Here is a 20,418-nt window from a genome sequence, read left to right on the forward strand (position 1 = left end):
CATGTTTCATGCATACGGGTAGTCAATAGAATATATACAAACCAAATTCTATTTTGTGATTAAGGACTTCACATTTGCTTAAGTCCAGAACTGACATTCTAGCTCAGGTAAGAATTACTTCTGGGAACCTACCTCAGCTGTGTGTTAGGCGAGAAAAGTCCATTACAATAGACATGCACGGAAGTGAGAAAAGCCTACCTTCACATTGTTTAAATCACAGACTTAGGTGTTCAGAACCAAGAAAGACTGGCAATCCTTTACTCTGTCAGCCTATGAAGACCAAAATAATTACCTAAAATATTTCTTTTAAACTATAGCATCTTTCTGAAAAGCATCCATTGCTGATCTTAAGATCATGGGTGATGACCACATCACCTCTCTAGACTGTTTATATGTCTAATAATATTTTTAGGCCTATGTTATTACTCATTTCTTTATCTCCATTTCCAGCCATTTGTTCTTACTGCATAGCTCTCTACTATGAGTGCTAATTAAAGTCTCCCATCCTTCCCCAGGCAAATAGTTAAACTACTCTTTACTGGGGGGAGGTGAGGAAAGATGGTAAACATAATTGTATTTTATTCATAAGAGGCATAATGTCAGTCCTTCCTTGCTTGCTACAGTTTCTCTGTGAAGTCTCTTATCAAGTCCCTAAAATTAAGGATCAAAAATGGAAAGAGCTTCTTATTCATTTAGTGTAGGCTATACTGAATGTTTTACTGAAGTGCCATGATGTACCAAGTTAAATTTCTTGCATCATTGGAATTCCAAAATTGATTGCACTACATGTCCTGGTTTCAGCTGGGACACAGTTAATTTTCTTTCTAGTAGCTGGGACAGCATTATGTTTTGGATCTATCAGGACAATAATGTTGATAACACACTGATGTTTTCAGTTGTTGCTAAGTAGTGTTTAGACTAAGTCAAGGATTTTTCAGCTTCTCGTGCCCAGCCAGCAAGAAGGCTGGAGGGGCACAAGAAGCTGGGAGGGGACACAGCCAGGACAGCTGACCCAAACTGGCCAAAGGGGTATTCCAGACCATATGATGTCATGCCCAGTATATAAACTGGGGGGAGTTGGCCTGGGGGGAATCGCTTCTCAGGAACTAACTGGGCATCGGTCAGTGAGTGGCGAGCAATTGCATTGTGCATCACTTGTTTTGTATATTCCAGTCCTATTATTAATTATTGTTATTATTGTTGTTGTTACTACTGTCATTTTATTATTATTGTTGTTATCATTATTAGTTTCTTCCTTTCTGTTCTATTAAACTGTTCTTATCTCAACCCACATATTTTACCTTTTTCCTTCCAATTTTCTCCCCATCCCAGTGGGTGGGGGGGAATGAGTGAGTGGCTGCGTAGTGCTTATTTGCTGGCTGGGGTTAAACCACGACAACTACTAAAAAAACAAAGTCTACTCAATATTGTATTATTTGCAAGTCCCAGTATTGCATGAATTCTTTTGGTCACAGGCCTGCAGCAGGAATTTACTTTCCACTAATTAGCTATAATGCTCCACCAACCTCTAGTCCTCAGCATCACAGTTTTCAGCATGGGGGAGAAGTGAGGACACAAATTTTGGATCTCATTCTTTGAATTCCATGTGATAGCTTTTAACAGACACTGTTTGTTATGCATAGCATCGAAACCAAACCCAGTTTGTGTCAGGAACCTGCACCTTTCAGGATTTATAACTCCCTGCTTGTGTCAAATGCAAGCCTTTTACTAGTTATTTTGCTCCTCCATTTCAATCACAATATTTACACAAAATCACACAATATGTGATAGCAAGAGGCCAAAAAATCCCTAAAAAATCCACTAGAATGATGCCATCAAGTGACCACTATCCTGCCACGCCTGCATTTTCGAGTTTCTTAATCTGCTTTCCACATATATAATTCTTTATTAAACACTAAATATTTAATAAAGTGCCATGAATTATCAAGATAACTCTTTTACATCATTTGCTTTAAGAGAGAAACTTTAAAGTTTTACCAGACCTGTTGCTATAAGCCCATGCTGACTGATGTTAATTTATTGCCTTCAGAGCTCTGCAACATTATACAAAGTAATCCCTTTACAGTCAAAACAGTTGCACAAAAAAAATAGGTTTATGCAAGTCAACTGAGATGAATCAAGGTCTTCTCATAAAATGACCTTAACTATAAGCTGGGGGATGATGTCAAATACATCACAATCTCATCATATATCTGTCTTAATCAATAATGGAACTTCTCTGAAAATATTTTCAGCATAAAAATCAATGGACAGATTTACAGATCCCTGGCCCACTATTCCGTTCCCCTGGAGCTTCAAAACTCAACATCAAAAGCCACAGAATGGCTTGTTTTAATCCTACACTATCAGTCACTTTGTATTTCCCTATTTAGTAGGTCTGATTTTAACTTAATTGTCACCAGTACAGGTGCACCCTAGGAAGTGCTTGGATTTTGTTTACCAGGGTCACAACTCTGGAATGCAGTAATCAGTGAAAACTAACATAATTACCTTTTAGACACTACAAACTGAATCTGCAGTTATAAATATACACTGAAGTTTCACCATTAGTCCTCTCAATTTAAGCAAATACTACTCTAGGGTTCTAAAGAGGTAGGAGCTTCATTAATTAGTAAAGATGTATTAACAACACAATTACTAAATAAGTACATTTTATCCTCTTAGTATCAAATATGATTCAAGCCTTTCCTCTGTGGCCAAGAAACATGAATGCACAATTTGATCAAAATTTTTATTATATCAAGCACAGGTTTCACTCAGCCAGTTACTAAGATTCTGTATATTCTGTACAAAGATTTTCTGAACAGGCAGTGCTCTAAAAAAAAGCATCACAACAAAGCAGCTAAGACTTCCACTAAACTATTTTAAGGAATTAATAACTTGCTTTAAATAAAAAAGAAAAAAGCCAACCCACAGACAAGTTGAAGTTTTATTTTGGAATAATTGCTCAGTAGCAATGAGAATTTTTCTGTGCTCTCCAAAGGCTGAAAATCTAACTGCAGATCAATAACTACACAGACATATCATTAAGATCAACATCGTACCTTAGCTCTCAGCTTTTCAAAAAATAACACAAAGCTATGCATTCTCATCTTAACTCATAGAAACTTCCACTGAAAAAAATAGTCTTCTCTGAGCTGCAACAGAACTTTAACAGTAGCACATCAAACTATCAATGCTGGAGAAAGGAAACATTCAAGTACAAACTCAATTTTCAGTGCTGTATTACCTAATGCCTTCAGGAGCTCTTCTCGCACAGCAGAAGTGAACTTTCTGACCAGACATAATGTTGTCATGATAGCAAAGAGCAAGTTGTAAGATAATACAATATAGAAGTTCCCCAGCCAGTTAAACCTTCCAAAGTCTCCAAGCAGATCAAATCTGGTGATTCCTGTTAAAATTGCATTTAAGATTTACATCAAAATCTTGATTACATTTTTTAAGAAACACAAAAATTTCACTCTATTACTTTTTACATATGGAAGCAAAATTCTTTCAGACAACACGCTATAAGACACATGGTTAAACACACAAGACAATGTTTTCAAGGTCATTTTCAACTTCATTGACCACTGTAAAACTGTAAGACACACTTATCAAAATACTTCTTAAGTGTCCTGCTAAAATGCTTGAATAATGTGAGTTGAAGTAAATTATCTATTCTAGATAGGAATCCTGCTTTTATAATTTCAGTAAAATATAACCAGGAAAAAAGTCAGTATTACTATGAAAACTGCTTGAAATCTCAGATTGCATGAAATCCTTATCTATTCCAGAAAAAGATGAAATGCACCATGGGCTTTCTTATTAAAAAATATAGGTAGCAAAAAGCCTTTTCACGAGAGCCACAACATCTTACAGTAAACACTAAGCCTTTGTAAATGTTTTTTCAGAGCCACTGCTTTTGAAACCAAAGTTTAAAGACATCTCTCCAACTGCAGTTTTTCTCCTAGGTCTACCCACCACTATAGCCATAGAGCATTTGCACAGAAGGAAAAGAGTTTGGCTGAAAGATAGGGCTGACTGTTGTTCTTCACCTCGTAACACTGACACTTGGGCTTTGTGCTGATGAAAGGCTAGTCGATCGCTAAAGCTAAGTAAGCAAATTTTTTCCAAAACATGGAAGTGTCTACAAGCTATAGGGTCCATCCCAGAAGGCAGAAGAGGAAGAACCATAGATTGTTCCATTGCCAGGTCTACATCAAGGACTGCACTGAATAAAGGGCGGAATACTGAGATGAAACCCAAGTAACAGTTGTCTAGGATTGCTGAGCCATTATATTCCCAAAAAACTTTTGGCACGGATGTTGTCACTGTGATGTGCGGTCTCACAGTTGAAACCAACAGCGTGAAGGAAGGAAGCTTACCTCGCCCCAGAACTAAAATGGCAGCAGAAAACTAGGCAATCAGAAAATAGCCCCGGCTCTGAAGTTCCTGGAAGCGAGTTCTCTATCGTCTTATTTTGAAAGGGTTTGGGGGTCTTAAGAACTGTGACTTCAGCAGTGATAATAAATGAAGAGAGACAGAATTAAGGGTCGGTTACCTTCCTCTAAGGGGTAAACCTAGCACTTACCAAATCTCATCATACCTTAATACCCAAGACTTAACAGCCAGCTATCACAATGTTAAGAGATACACACACTTCTTGTAGTCTGCATCAGTCACTTAAATAAAAAATACGGGAATCAAATTTGGTATCTAAGGAAAACATGCCAAAATGAAGAAAATTAAAAGGAGAAGTTTCAAAGGATAAAGCAAAGAAATCACCGAAGCTGACCAAAATAACAAGAGAAGCAGGGAGAAATATCAAAAAAGCACAGAAAGTCTAAGCACAAAAAGAAGACTGGCTGACTGAATTAACTGCTAAACAGATGAAGGACAATAAACACATAGTTGCTTTCACACTTGAAGGCAAACAATGTCCTTAACATTTTCAAAGCAGCAGAGTGTTTTAGCCAGAACGTAGAGCTACAAGAAAATTGAGAAAGTCAGGTTTGAACGCATAGGCTTCCAGACCTTTAAAGGAAAAGAAACAAAACAGGTAGAGCACTGCATAGAGTTCTCAGGAAAAGAAATAATACTCCTTGACATAAAGAGGTTCAGAAGAACAGCTAGCAATAGAGCAGGCGTTACAAGGACAAACAAAAATGAAGCCTGACACTTCTGTTAGAGCAGGTGGGAAAAATATTGTCCATAAATTACATTCATTTTCCTCTTACAAATTAAAAAAAAAAAGTCACTGCTCATCAGAAAAGATCTGACACAGTATCATTTCGTAAATTTGTGGGAGCAGGGGTTAAAAAGCTTTTGATTACCTTCTTACAGAAGTATCTACTGAGCCCACAGAGAAAAAAAACCTCCCAAGACTGCAATTTGAAAAACTACTCAGTAACTGAACAGAAAGCTACATCTCTAGGGGACATAAATATATATCCAAGAGAGTTGGTGACAATTTACCGAATAAACTATTAAAGATTTATTCAGGTTAAAAAAAAAATAAAATGCTATGGTTTTAGACTGTACATACCAGTGAGTTTCAAAACATTATTTACTTAAACCATAATGCTCAAGAGGAGAGTTCTAGAAAAACTTTTGTATATTAGAAAATTCAATTTTGTTTGCAATTCTTAGTTTCTGTATTCTTGACTATTAACTGCCCTGTTCCCAATTTGTTTCTCACTGGTTAGCAATATGGTGCTGGTGGGAAACATTTTTGAAGAAGGACTACTAAAAGGCTGAAAAGTTCTGGAAAAAATGAGTTAACTTATTTTAGTAAAATAACTTATTTTCGTAAAAACTTTCCTGGAGTTCTAAAAGAATGACAGATTAGAGACATCCACCACCTACATATCTAATGAGAATGCTATGAAACATGTAAAAAATTCTCTTATTTCCATCTTTAAAATTTCAAAAGATCAGTACACGTATTAGATAACTTTTGCTTTTTTTACCTTTCCCATAATGATAAAGTCTAGTCTTTTCTGTATAGTCTAGAAACTCGCTTTTTTAATAAAGTGAAAAAGACTATGAATCTGCTTAACATATTTATTTCTTTTTATCTATTCAGTGCCACAGGGCAGTAGCATGTAGTGCAACACATGTTGATATTTCTGCAAAGCACCACATGACTCACTGTACTCTAATACACTCTATTAATCCTGTTTGGACAGCTGTGACTGTGCATTTGTTAGCTGTGTGTTAATTGTTCCATCTTTTTTCTTCTTTTATTTATCTCTATGGCAAACTATTCAGGAATTTCATTTGTTAGTCCTTTTTTTTTTTCCAAGTGAGTTTTACCATTAATCTGTTTCCTATGAGACAACAATGCACCCAGCATGTATACTTACTTCCACAGAATCCATTTATTATCAGCTGTTAATCTCATAGATCATTAACAATGATTTTTTATTATTTTTTAAACAAGTGATGAATGCAGTAACTTAGTGGATACAATACTAATGTTAAAATTCTATTCTAAAACACTGATTTTTCAACAAAACATCTTGCTCTAAGTACTGGAACTGTTTTACTTAGATCATTATCATACTGGCTATATTTTAAAACTTTTATATTTTAAAAATTTTATACTTTAGATACTTGAATTATTCTTTTGCACTTTTGTGAAGTTTTACTACAGATTTTTAAAACATGAGCTCTAGAACATGTATTTTAAGATTCAACCCTCCAAAATACATTACAGGTTGGGTTTTTTTGTTACACAAATCATCTAGTAAATCTAAAAAAACTCATCATCTGTAGATATATACAGCATAAAAATATACAGTATAGTTTAGCAGAAAATATTAACTACTCTTGATTCAACAGTATTCTGGTTGGAAAGAAAAACAGCTACAGAACTATTGGGTACACATTACTGGTCTGTGGGCCTGAGCTTAAACTCCTGAACTTGTACTTAAGACTCGTACAGCCCGAGGTGAAGATTTTTTTTGTTTTCTTCCGTTTAATGTTCCCAATGAAATTCACATTAGCTGCAAGTATTCTGCGCTACTTAAACATATAATAGCCTTGCAATCTAACTTCAAGAATTGAAGTTGAAGATTATGTAATTAAACAAAATGAAGATACAAAACACCTTGTCTTTCGAACTGGTTAAAATAGTTTTTCCACTTTAAATGCTACTGCCGTTTCTTAACAATAAAATCAGTTCTTCTTCAGTTCTACCATGCTAGACTCCAAATTTTTATATTTGAAAACTGAAGTAACAAAGAATGCAAGCAGATTATTTTAGGGGAAAATGAAAGTAATCTAGTATCACTGCTGATAAAAAACTTAACAAATGAAGAGTCATTAACTGTTTTTAAATGACATTTGTACTCAATGTTATCTAGAAGGTTACACCTGAAATCCCCAAATGTATTTTTTCACAAAAACTGAGCACTGTAATTTCACAGTGAACATGAAACTATCTTATATTGCCCTGAACAAGTAGTCTCTGTATCTATTCTTCTCACTATCTCCTGTTTTAAGAAGTTTAAAATTTGACCTACCTTTTTAAAAGAATATATTCTCTAGAAAATGCTTAGCATCTTTTTTTTAGAACGTATGTTCAGCAGTTCCTGTATGTAGAATGTATGTTCAACAGCTCATGTTGATGTAGAAAAGAAGGCCACACATACATGCTCTTTCTATCGAAAGTGGTGGCAAACTAAATACATACTATGAAAGGTACAGCTACAGGCTGTTCTTTTTTTGTGATTTTTTTTTAAACTCAATTAAACATCCTGTATTACAATGTTTTATACTTCTATTTCACTTACCCAGTGTCCTTGACATCACTGGCAAAGCAGAGCTCAGCACCAAGATTGAGACACAGTTTCCAATGATCTGTTTGAAAATGACAAACAGCATTTAAATTATAAATGGGATTGCTAAACAAATAAACAAATAAATAAATACAAACAGTGGTCAAGATGAAAAAGAATTCCTGAAAGTTACATTCTTCAAACTGAACCTAAAGCAATTTACAATATCATATTGTTAGTCTTGCTTACTTCTGTCACACTCCTCCATATGGTGTTACACAAGATGATGATGATCCAAGAGACAAGTTAAAAAAAAAAAAGTAATCATTTGCTTTTAATCAGTGTTACGTACGCTTAGATTCAAAATAATTCAAAACTACCATGTTGCAAAGCGTCAACTGTTTACTTAATTCCTGCAAACTTTTTATAAAAAGAACCATTCCATGGGCTTAGAATAGATGACTGATATATCAGCTTAGGCTTTGTATGTAACTGCTTGCAGGATTAGCATTATTTAAAAAATTACAACAAAGAGCTTCCTTTCAATTGAATGCCTGTTGACTACTTTAAATAGTACGAAAAAATTCACAGCTGTTAGATTTTACTCTAGTTTTTGTGAAGCCTTTATAAAGAGTAATTGAAACTTTCTCTCACAAGGAATCACTTTCTTCAGCTCTAATTCTATCAGAATCCAAAAGAAAACACCAGAAAACTTCTTGAAAGTAGGTAGACATTTGTGCATTCACTATTTATTTCTACACTATTCCTGGTGTACTGTAAATAATCAATAGAAAACATAAAGAACATTCCAACTCCCTACTACCTATCTACTATAAACATTCTGTGTTATTACCTACTTTCTCACTTCCAACAATTTATGGTAAAAATGTCTTTATCTATTACTTAAAAAAAACAAACAAACAAACAAAAAAAACCAAAAACCCCAACCAAACAAACAGCAAACAATGAAGCACATTGAAAAAAATAATTAAATTCAACATCTGTTCCTTGGTTACTGATCACCTCCCCTTGTCAGCTGTGGGAATATTTTGCCAAAAAACCTAAGCATGTTCCTCCGCATTAGGTAACAGCATTTGTTATTCTGAAGCCAGTGCTAAATTGTAGAAAGTCAAATTAGCCTCAGACTGCAAAATATTGCTGAATAGACCTCCTCAGTCTTAGTTTAATTATTCAAATTTGAATTACTTTGTCTATTACTTCTAGCAACCAAGTTCTTCAGATTTCAAACAAGCTCCCTGAAGTACAGTTAGCACAATCAAAGTTACTCATTAGCAATACGTTTCCTTTGAAAAAAGTTCTTTCACTAGCTTTTCTATAGCTAGTTAACAAGCTCTGCTATTCCCAGCTTTTTACAAGTGAATGGATGCCATCCAAACTAAACAGAGCACATCCTTTTTCCCACTCATTCAGCATTTTGAAAATCTTCCAGTTTGTGTTTACGCAGCTTACAAACAAATACTGATCACTGCAAATGAGCCATTCAGGGCAATTACTAACTAAAAGAGTCAGTTTGTCTTGGGTGGCAAGAAAAAGAGGAGGGGACCATCACCATGACAGACTTTACCTTACCTTTGTCATAGTTGTGTCATCCTTCCTGGGAGTGAAATTTTCAAAAAAACGAAGACTGTAGAAGCCGACAACAGAGGATACCATAAGATAGCTGTGAGAATCAAGGAAAAAGGAACCTCCAAGGAATGCAAGTTTCACTCAAGTTCTCAGCAGTCTCCTAAAAGTCTTAAGAACCAAAGAAAAAAAACAAAAACACTTCGAGTGCTTGAGAAGGACTGACCTATCTCTTTCTTCTTTCCAGGCAAGTGTCTTAGTAAATTACCAGTGTCCCAGAAAACTAGACAGAATACTTGTTAACAGACAGAATTCTTAAAGAAAGGATACAAAATCAAAATGATCTCAAGTGCTGCTCCCACAAAACCAAAGGTGGACAGGGAGGCATTTCCTATTCCAGGCCCCTACAAGGAGAAAAATACTTTGCATAATTTAATAAGATACACACAACTGTTCATAAAGTTAACTTCTACCAGGACCAAAAAACCTAACATCTTACATGAAATACAGCCTTTTCTCAATTCAGTATTTAAGGGGCATTCCGATGTTCTAACCTGCAAGTGTCCCATCCTATGTAACTGCATCAGCTAGCTTTCAAACTAGAGTGAAATGTATTTCTAAGACAGAAGGTGTAATAATTCACATTTTATGCATGCTACATCTACCCACCATTCTGCATTTTTATCCATACTCCATTACTTTAGAAATTAAAATAAGAGGTCTCAAAAGAAGACACTTCTAGTTGTTCGTAATACCACAGAGCAGCCATCACCACTAAACACCTTATATCGCTCTGCAAGCTCATATACAGCTCTACACAGGGGAAAGCATTCCCAAGTTAATAAAAAAACCCTCATGATTAAAGATACTACTACTCAATGTGCTGTTCTTTACCTCCTTGAAGTATTTTTATAATAAAGGAGGAAAAAATGTCATGTTTTCTAAGAGGAATACAAACCAAGACAGGCTTTTCATATTGGTTTTTAACATAGTTTCTTAAATTGAACATTCCTAGTCTGTATAAAAGTAGGAGACATGAGCAAAATGCAAACTCCAGATTACTGACCGACTTCAGTGAATCACTGTATCTTCATAAAGATTCTGGACTAGTTTTACTAAGAACTCACTATAAAACATGACATGTAATAAATGTTTATGTGTGCACAGGACCAAAACCTAGAAGCAAAGTCAAGGTTGAGGCTCATTAGCTTCAATGTTATTAAAGCAGAAATTCTCACTTGCACTTTTGTGAGGGCTCCAAAGCTTTACTAAAGTTATAAAAAATGTAAGAGAAGTTTACTTTACCCCTGATCCCTTTGGCATTGCAGTCTCATCAACCAACAGGTAAAGAATGTTGAGAGCAACTAAGAGGACTGAGATGGACTATAAAGAAGTAGAAACAGTCTTGTTATTTAGAAGTATTACACATTTTTAAAATGTATACCTTCATCCTCACCAGATTTCATAATGTTCTTTTAAAATGGTCAAGAAAAGAATATCAAGTTTGTTGCTTAAACACACATCACTCAAAAATTTTAAAACTATTCCCCCAAATGACCGAAGATTCTTCATACTTCTTGTTGGGGATGGGGTGGGGTGGGGGGAATGAGCAAAAATTCTTACCGTCTCAATTAACAGTAATATCATAACAGCTGGATAGACTAAATTCCTTTCCCAAGCAGAAGCTTTTTTCCGCCGTTCTGTTCAGAACAGAAAAACAGAACCTTAATACCGTAGATCACCTTAGAATAAAACAAGTAAAAATCATTCAGCTATCTATAAGCTCTTGTTATAACTATCGGTAACAAAAGTAATCTTATCTTGAACCAACACCAACCAGTTCATAAAAATATCCACCCTGAAGAGCTGTACAAAGCGATGCCAAAAATATGAAGCCTCTTTAAAGAAAAGCTGGGAAGACAGAGAGAAGCAGATTTTTCTTTCTTGTCTACAGACATATTTCACCATAACATTTTTTTCCCCTGGCACACAGCAGTTCTGCAAAGTTTAAAATATACTGAATTTAAAAATATGCCGTTTACATGTGTATTTTAGTATGAACTAAAGGGACAGAAAGGAATTTCAAATATTTAAACAGTATTTTCCTCTTATAACATAAGGCAAGAAAGGCAAGACTAACTCACTGGACATCACTAGTACGTCTGTAAAGAAAACCCAACAACTTTTTCTTACCACAGTCTTTGTTTTGCACATAACACACCGATAAATGCAAAATCCTGCAAGCCTTTGAATAAGTAAGGAGATTCCTGTTGCATGGCTGCCATTACCAGAAGTATCACTTTTCAGTTTTAAAAGACACAAACCCGCTAAGAATTATTTTACTGTTCTTAAACACAATTTGACTTCTATAGAAATAATTCAAAAACAGAGAGGAAAGTATTGTCTTAGATTATCCCAAATAATCATCAGCATATCATTTTATGAACTCCATGCAAGGAAGTCAAGAGCGTTATAATTTCTCTAAAATTACATTAAAAATAATATCCAAATTAGACTTCCTACTTAAATTTGGTTGTTAGAGGGGTGCAGTAATTCCATATAATGTATTTGTAGAAACTATGACAATTTGAAAGGACTGCAAATGCACAAATTTGGGTAAGAACAAACTGGAATCAATCAAGCAACTGCTACAAGCTAAACACAGCATCTTAAGGTCATTTATTGAACTGCAATCCACATGAAACGGTAGAAAAAAAGTTTATTACCTAGATTCGTTTTCTTGCTTTTTACTTTTTCAAGCTCCCGTTCCAACTCTACTGTCTGGTATTCCACTGTGGAAGATATACCTTTTAAAACAGAAGAAAGTATTTTCTTTTGGATGAGACTAACTATAGTACTGTAAGACACACTGTGACAATTCAGATTTAGGAAGCATCACATTAACACTTGTGGCTTTAAATTGCAGGTGTTTCTTTGAGACTCTTCAACTACTTTTCAAAAAACAGAGGCTTAGTCAAGAACCCTCTAATTCTGTCTAACCAGAAGAGTTCAACACATCAGAGGTTTCACAGTGCGACCTTCTGTCACAAACCAGTTATGGTGCAGCAGCCTGATGCAGGATGGCTCAAATGCCTCATTCTTGTATCTCTATATGATTCATATATCAAGATGTAAAGAATCTCTGGATGCCCTTCAAGGGCATGATTATTTAGCAACTTGAAGACAAAGTGGACCTTTGCCTCCAAACTAAGTAAGCTGTTGGCTGGGCCTCCAGCTTCAGCTTCTGCCCCTCTCTCCCTTTCCCCAGTCCTTCCTACTCAGCAAACTCAGTTTCCATACTGCTGACCTGCTTGTTGACGTATCTTCTGCTCTTATCAGTTTGCCTGATTTGGTCAGTCTTTTGCCGCAAAGCTCCCTCTGACAACCACAATCAGATCTTCCTCACAACCACCCATGAGACCATATTCTTTCACTTTCCTTTTTACAGTTTACAGCATATGCATGTCATTTGTGCAACTCCTCAAACTCCCTCCTCTACACCAGCTGAAAACTGACAACTGTATTATTAATTCCTCTCTCCCTTCCTAATTTTGCCTAAAAGTTGCTCAGCAAGTCTTCCTCCTATCCCTACAGGGGCTCTAGGAAACCCAGCCCATTTTCCCTCTCCACCCTTTTTCCCTTCAACCTCCCATTCTCTTCCAGTCATCCATCTTTTCCAGTGCAAGCACACTGTGGTTTCTCTCCTTGATTCCAGTTCCTCTACAAACAACTGCACCATGTTCAAGCAATGACACAGCTCTGAAATGCTGACTAGAGATCTGCTGTTTCAGTCCCAGTCTCATAATTTCTACTTTAGCTTTTATTCTTTGCAATAACAAACTGGAAATATTCTTCCCAGGTTAAGTTAGAGACACTCTCCACTCCTCTTTGCCCCACTTTCATCCCTTTTATTTCTGAATGGTTGCATTTGAAAATAAGTTAAGAGGGCTTATATTTTCCCTGTCTATTCCAGGCCAATCTCACTCTGTGAAAACACTCTGTGGCAGTGACCATTCAAGGTCTTAATAAACCCTAAATCCTCTCCAGTATCTGCTTTCTTGATTTACATTGACACCCTTTACCTGTTGGTCATTCCTTACCCTCAGCCTCACCTTTGATTGCAGGCTAACCTGTAATAGCACCATGCTCCAGATACTTTTTTTAAAACACTCTCCAATAAATTTCTATGAGATTAATAGTCTTGTCCAGGCTTTTATCTCATATCTTGATCATTTGCCTACAAAAACTAAATAGCACTTAGGTTGCTGGCACACTAACACTACTTTATAGTCCAGTCTCATTATTTCCTTATTTTCTGTTGTCTGCTCATCCATCCAGAAATCTCAGTACAAGATGAGAAGGTGAATTTGTCATCCCATCAGCCCCCACATTCCAGCACAGTGAGGTCCTACCTGAAAACCAAGATATATAAGAGTATTCTTGGGCTTTTTTTTTTAACTTTTACTATTTTTTATTTCAGAATATAAATACTGATTTTTTCAATGCAGTCAAATTATCAATGAGGCATCCAACTGTTTCAAAAATTAATTTTTACATGTTTAATCGCATGCTTCTTTCACACACATTTTTGCATATAACACATAACCTCTGGGCTATGCCTAAACATTTCTCTTTGATATCAGTGACATAATCCATATGTGGTAATACTTACAGGGCTTCAAATATATACATAGCTCAAATCCCAGGACTAACCAGCAAGACCGACAAATGCTGTTTTGTAACAACTTCTACTCACTTGAAGTACCTGCAGTATGAATGTCAGTTTAATTTCTCAGTGTTTTTTAAATAAGTAATCATAATATGGAGGGGTTTAGAAAAAGTTGGTTGGTTTTTTTTTAAATAAAAACCTCATTATCATTATAAAAATAAGCTTTTGTGGTGATGCGTTCTCTCAAAAAAAAACCTCTAAAACATCTGTTTTATGGAATGACTTATCACTATGAGTTAAGAAAAAGGATAGCTATAGAGCTCAGTGGAAAAAGTCTCAAGAACTTTAATGGATGCAGTTGAAAAAGTAAGAAAACTCAAGTTAGCATCTGACACTTTCTTCTTCTCCATAATTGATTTAGGGGTCTCCGAGGAATAGCTTTATTCAAGATATATGTTGTTCCCTGCTTCAATATAAAAATCCAGAGCTCAAAATACTGATATTCACAGGACTCTTTCCAACAAAGTCAGCGTGATCGCATTAGGTCCCTAAGAGACGCTTCAGTAGAAATTCTGAATCATATTTAAGTGCTGTTGTAGTTCCTCCTTAAAAATAGTAGCAAACAACAGGTTGCTATACAAAAGGATATTTTATGAGAGGGGAAGGCAAAGTTTCAGATCAGTCAAAAGAGTATTTGAAAAGGATGCAGCTAAATTCTTAAAAGCTCTATAACATTAGCTTTATTTCAAACATGCACAAAGTTCAATGTCAGCGCTGTCTAGCCAATAAATCAAATTGGTAGACAAGACTTGTTTGGACTAGCAATGAAAAGTTAGAAGGGATTCTCCAAGAAAGCCACAAAGCAGCTCATTTAAGGTCAATTTAACGGTATTATTCTGTTTTTCTTCCAGCCCCGACATAAGATTTCAGTACCTCAAAGGAAATTGTAAGAGTATCTATTTGCATTCCCCCTAGGTGATTGGCAGTTCAACACCAATTAGTTCAAAATTACACTGTTACTAGCGTGCAATAAAAACAACACCTTTCATCTTTCTTACATAGGTAAGGATACCTTCAGAGCCAATAACTTTGATCAAGTAAGTATTTTTGATCCTACCCCACCCGTCTCTTTGGATTCAGGAAAACTAATAGCTGAAGGCAACTTTTTTCTTTTAATATAAAAAAGTCCCAGCTTTATTCTTCGACTGTAGGAGTGATGTGGGTACTGAAATATAATACACTGGAAACAAACATTTTCCCAAAGCCCAGTATCTCTTCAATAGATAAAAATACTAGGGTAGATAACACAATCAAACTTTCCCCTCCCTCCTCCTCCGATTTTCAGTTATACACTGTAGACATCTGAGAAGGAAGAAAATTAGTTTCCGCAAAGAAGATATGCAGTTTCACAGTTAGATTTGTTTTCAAATATAAAGAGCTTTACAGAATACACTATCAATTGCATCACCACCAAGATAGTTACATCTATATGAATCAAGAATGGCACCAGCTCGCACAGCTGAACTTTTTTTCCTTCTCTGAAAACACAGTCTTTACCCAGCCTATTCAACGGGAACAGTGATTCATGTTACCCCCTTCCTATGTCCAGACATTGTCTAAGGAAACATTAATTAGGACAGGGCAAAGTAGTGCTAGGAGTGTGATAGCAATTATTCTATCAAGAAAAACAAAAAAAATCAGCACTGACAATCATCAAGTATCACTTAGGCCTGTGCTCTTGTCCTGTCCAGTTTTAATAAAAATTCAACTCTTTGGTTATACATATAAATGGAGTATATATTTTAGAACACTTCACTGCAAAACTGTCCAGCAGGGTTACTTAAGCACATGTATGTATTTCCATTACCACAACTGTGGAAGAGCTGCAACAGCCATGGCACGGGAAGTGTGCAGCCTGATATATCTGCTCCAATACAACAACAAAAACACTTGCACAATCTGTGTGTTAAGTCACAGATTATGGCGTCTAACATCACAGCACTACATTTACTGATGTAATTAGCACCACACCTCCTTTTGTACACATTTTTTAAACATGCAATAGACACAATAAGCACGAGTCTTCATAGTTCTGGCAAAAAAGATATCTATTTTTCTGGCATAATTCATATGTATTAGAAAGACTTCTGGCAGAGAAGATGAAGCTTTCCATGCTGGCCACATAAATGAGAACCATACTTAAAATTACCTCAATAATTACTCACAAAAATCTTGCAGAGTGTCTTCTTGTGCATATACTACACTGCCCCCCACCCACATGCTATATCTCAGCTTAGATTTTTATTTACTTTTCAGCTTAAGCCCATTAATTTTCCTCTGTACACCAAACTATGGGGTTTCAAGCATTCCTTCAGACGGTGGTGTCAATACCATTCCCTCAGCATGTGAAACAGGAGAGTTCAGTTCCCTCTCCTGTCAAAGGACATTTAAGCCCCACGTCTTTCACCTCTCACGAGTAGGCCGGTGAGAGCTCTGTGGAACATGGGTGGTTTGCAGTTCCACTTTACATTGAATACTAACCGATTCACTGAAAGAGAATCCAGTCTTTCAGCTACTGCTTAGGGGAGCCACCTGCACATGTCCCAAATCCAGATCCCATTAGTAGATGCCTACAAACAAACTAGGTCCACCTCAGGACTGACATTACTAAATTGCAATATTAACAATGTTGCATAGACTTCTATGCAGAAAAACAGCAGACAATCCTCACCTAAATAATCTCATTCTCCACTTGAATAGTGGAAACCAACCACTCTGCACTACTTCTAATAGATAACTGAATAACTACTGGGTCATTTTTCTGTATCGCTTTTCTTGTACATAAGCACAATCACCATGACAACATCAAATATTCAGTAACAAATATTTTACAGTTGCTAGCTAACATCAAACACACAGAACAATTATAATTACCCCATAACAGCTTCAAAGACATTCACTGCATGCACCTTTTTGCGTGTCTGTATGTAAATATGTACATATATATGCACATCAGTATAAAAACCTAAGCTTCCGAAACAGCAAAGGTGAACATTACTTTTATACTGAAACAATGGCTGATTTTAGCACAAATAAGTCACTACTCCTCCACAAATGTTAAACACTGGAAAAAAGACGACCACCATGATCTACTGTTATCAAAGGTACTTTCCCTGACCAAGCAACTTCGAAAGGAGACTTACTGAGACTTGAAAGAAGAAAAGATTGAGATATATGACAGAAGACTGAAGAATAAGAGAGAAAGGCAGGAAATTAAGAAAATTAAGGCTACAATAAGTCATAAGACAACACAACAATGGATGTGTCATGACATGAATATTCTCTGGTTTTCCAACCTGAAGCAATTGTATAAATTGTGGATGGATGCCTTATTCATGCAGTTAAAAGCAATTCAGAAGAGAATTTGTACAACATGATTTCCAGGTTTATAGAATCAATACATTTTCTGTAATTGGTGCCTGCCATGTTGCAATACTCCTTCTCTTAGAAGCCAAAGCTTCATACTGTTTTTGACATACTTCAAAACAGAAACACCTTATCAAGAAGTGCAAAATTGTAATACTAAATACAAGAAGTCTAAAACATTTTTATAATTATTCTTTTTAATTATTCATTAATAGAAGTATTAAAATTATTAAATTCATCAAAGAGCTCCTAGAATATAAAGGACTGCTCTGATGTTTAATGAATTATTACCTAAGATTCTAAATAATAATGAACTGAAACAGAAAAAATCCTCAAAACAAAAAAACCAAAACTTGTAACGCAGGAAGTTGACCCTCTTGCTAATATAAATTCATTGTTCTTCAGACAAGGCTAAAATAGTCATTTACCAATCCAAACTATTTTGCAGTAAGGGTGGTGGGTCTGGCCAACTACTCAATTTGAGCTCTCAGTCTCAGAATAATCACATATTAGAGCTGAACAACATGTTAAAAACAAAGCAAACCACACACACACACACGAGCCAATCTTGAACAACACAGTGAGCAATGAAATGTAAGCCTATAGTGCTTGTTACATACTAAGATGCTGAAATTTTCTATTTTGAGAGAAGCAGCTATGCAACAGTGAGATCAATACTCCTGACCAGAACCACTCTACTCTAAATACTGAATTTGAAGCAGTACCAGAACAAGCATACCATTAAGCCTCCTCTGAATTGCTTCTTCCTCTAAAGTGATGATATACATCTGCTCATCTAGGTCTTCAAGGATCTGTATTTGGAAAACAGAAACATGAACTGACTGAGTATCAGAGTCACTTGTTTTTCTGACTGCACTAATCTAGTCAGGTTCATTTTGCTCTAGTAACCTATATTTTAAATATATAGTCTACTACTTTACAATACTGATACAAATAATAACTCCACAGAAGATTATTCTAATCTGTTACAGATTTATTTCTTTACTGTAAGCAAACTTTCTGTTAAGTTTTCATTTCAGGTTAAAGCTCTTATGTTCAGTTTCAATCTAAAGAGACTTAGGGAACAGGGGAAGGGACAGTACATCTGACCTACATTCAAATCATATCAGCCTATCAACCTTCACACTCTACTTGATTTAAACAAAAGTAACTGCCAATTTTGCAAAAGTATATTAAAAAGTGACTTTTCACATAAGTATTTCAAGCAAATATACATTGCTGTTGGAAGCTAAAACCACATAAATGAAGCCTGCCTACCTTACCATCAGGTGCCTTGAGTTTAAAGCTTACAGATAGCAAAACAGTATATATTTTCTTTGTATTTTCAAGGTTGAACTGACTAATGAAAAGGAACGCAAGACCTAAGTACACCCAAATTTTAGTAAATACAAACTAGGAGACATGACAGCAAAGTCACTAGAGCACTTGTACATGGAACAAACTTCTCCCTTCCCTCGCAGCACTAAGTACAAGAACAGTATTTATGTATAAGAAGTTCTTAGAGATGCCAACTACCTACATTTATTTCACCCATCTAAGTATAACCCCAGGTACCCTTCTTGTTAACCAGCCTTAATTTGGTCTTGTATCCTTTGCTCCTGAACTCAGAACAGGCCCACACCTTTCAGGCATTTGCAAAACAGACATAGTAGGCAATACTGGTAATAAATATTAATGCTAGTAGCTGTTATATAAATTGGAAAATCAGAGGAAGTCTACACAGTTAAAAAAAATTCTTTTTCTGTGGAAAAAAAACAGGCTTTTGTGCTATATGAAAAAGTTTAAACAAGTACACAAATATTGACTATAGAAACTCTCATGAACTGAAGAGAGAATTATGTAGAAGTGCAAGCATTCTAAAAGAAAGTACCCTAATGTGATTCTACCTTATAATAGACAGCACATGAGGACAGATTTGTGTAACACTTACTGTTGGCTTCACGAGCAGCTGACCCATTACTGTAAACATCCGTGAAAGTCCCACTGGTGTGCATACTGCAGAGGAAGAAAGATTATGCAAAACAGTGATTTGTAAGTCAAAGACCAATTTTTATTTGGATGTGCAATGTGCTATTCCACATATAACCAAGCATGGTTTTGAAGAGAACTGCAAAGAGCTTCACACTCCGATATGAATTTTAAAACACATTGCTATCATATGAATTTTGAAGATGACAAGCACCTCCCCCCTCCAAGAGCACAACTGTGAATTTTTTGTCAACAAGTAACACCATATAATCAGATACCTTAAACTTGCTCAAGTAATTATTTATTCAAAGCATGTGGCACCAGAGGCTATGTCTACACTAGCAAATTCAGCAGTGCCAGGATACATTCCTGAGCATTAAGACTTCATTGCCTACACCAGTAAATTGCTAGAACTATCCCTGGCATGATTTGCCCTGGGCCAGTTAGCACTTTCCCAAACAATCCTCAGGTGCAGTTCTGGAGTTATACAGTCCAGGAACCATTATCATGGGGCAATACGTACACAGCTACCTTCTGCAAACTGCAATATCATGGATCGAACGACACTAGTTCACCATAGCACTGGAGAACATCTCAGGCACATTTTATCTATTAGCACAGGTGTAGCTGTAAGGTCAAGAAATCAAATGCTTTGCTCTGAAAGTTATGCTGCAACTTCAGTTGATAGTAGGCTCAGCTACCAGATTTTAAGCTACTTTTCTATGAAATAATAATTGGCCCTTTTTGATCATAGCCTGTTATGGTTTCCAGGTATGGTACATATACGCTTGTTGGGAGAAAGGCTCAAACCATGATAATAGAAAATTATTAGTAAAAATCAACAGTTTAGGGAGAACAGCCTTCAAGTACTGAATTGCGTAGGAAATGGAAGGGATTTGTAACAGCATGTATGAGGATATATATTTATAGTTTCCATTACAATAAAAAAGTGTTGCCAAAAAAAGG

At 35.8% G+C, this 20,418-nt stretch overlaps 1 protein-coding gene across 3 annotated transcripts in view; it reads right to left on the reverse strand.

Annotated features, from left to right (window-relative positions):
- Nucleotides 1-20,418, reverse strand: part of LMBR1 (limb development membrane protein 1) — a 78,145-nt gene that overhangs the window by 7,827 nt on the left and 49,900 nt on the right. For 2 of the 3 annotated variants that reach the window (XM_075045394.1, XM_075045413.1), the window contains 9 exons: nucleotides 19,415-19,479; nucleotides 18,203-18,275; nucleotides 12,095-12,175; nucleotides 10,992-11,068; nucleotides 10,674-10,751; nucleotides 9,699-9,772; nucleotides 9,375-9,465; nucleotides 7,800-7,866; nucleotides 3,251-3,412 (listed from right to left, as the gene is read on the reverse strand). In XM_075045394.1, the coding sequence (XP_074901495.1) occupies nucleotides 3,251-3,412; nucleotides 7,800-7,866; nucleotides 9,375-9,465; nucleotides 9,699-9,772; nucleotides 10,674-10,751; nucleotides 10,992-11,068; nucleotides 12,095-12,175; nucleotides 18,203-18,275; nucleotides 19,415-19,479 (768 nt within the window). The remainder of the gene's footprint in view (nucleotides 1-3,250; nucleotides 3,413-7,799; nucleotides 7,867-9,374; nucleotides 9,466-9,698; nucleotides 9,773-10,673; nucleotides 10,752-10,991; nucleotides 11,069-12,094; nucleotides 12,176-18,202; nucleotides 18,276-19,414; nucleotides 19,480-20,418) is intronic. The other variant, XM_075045405.1, reaches the window with a different exon arrangement.

The sequence above is a fragment of the Buteo buteo genome, chromosome 2 (genome assembly GCF_964188355.1).
Source record: "Buteo buteo chromosome 2, bButBut1.hap1.1, whole genome shotgun sequence".
NCBI lineage: Eukaryota > Metazoa > Chordata > Aves > Accipitriformes > Accipitridae > Buteo > Buteo buteo.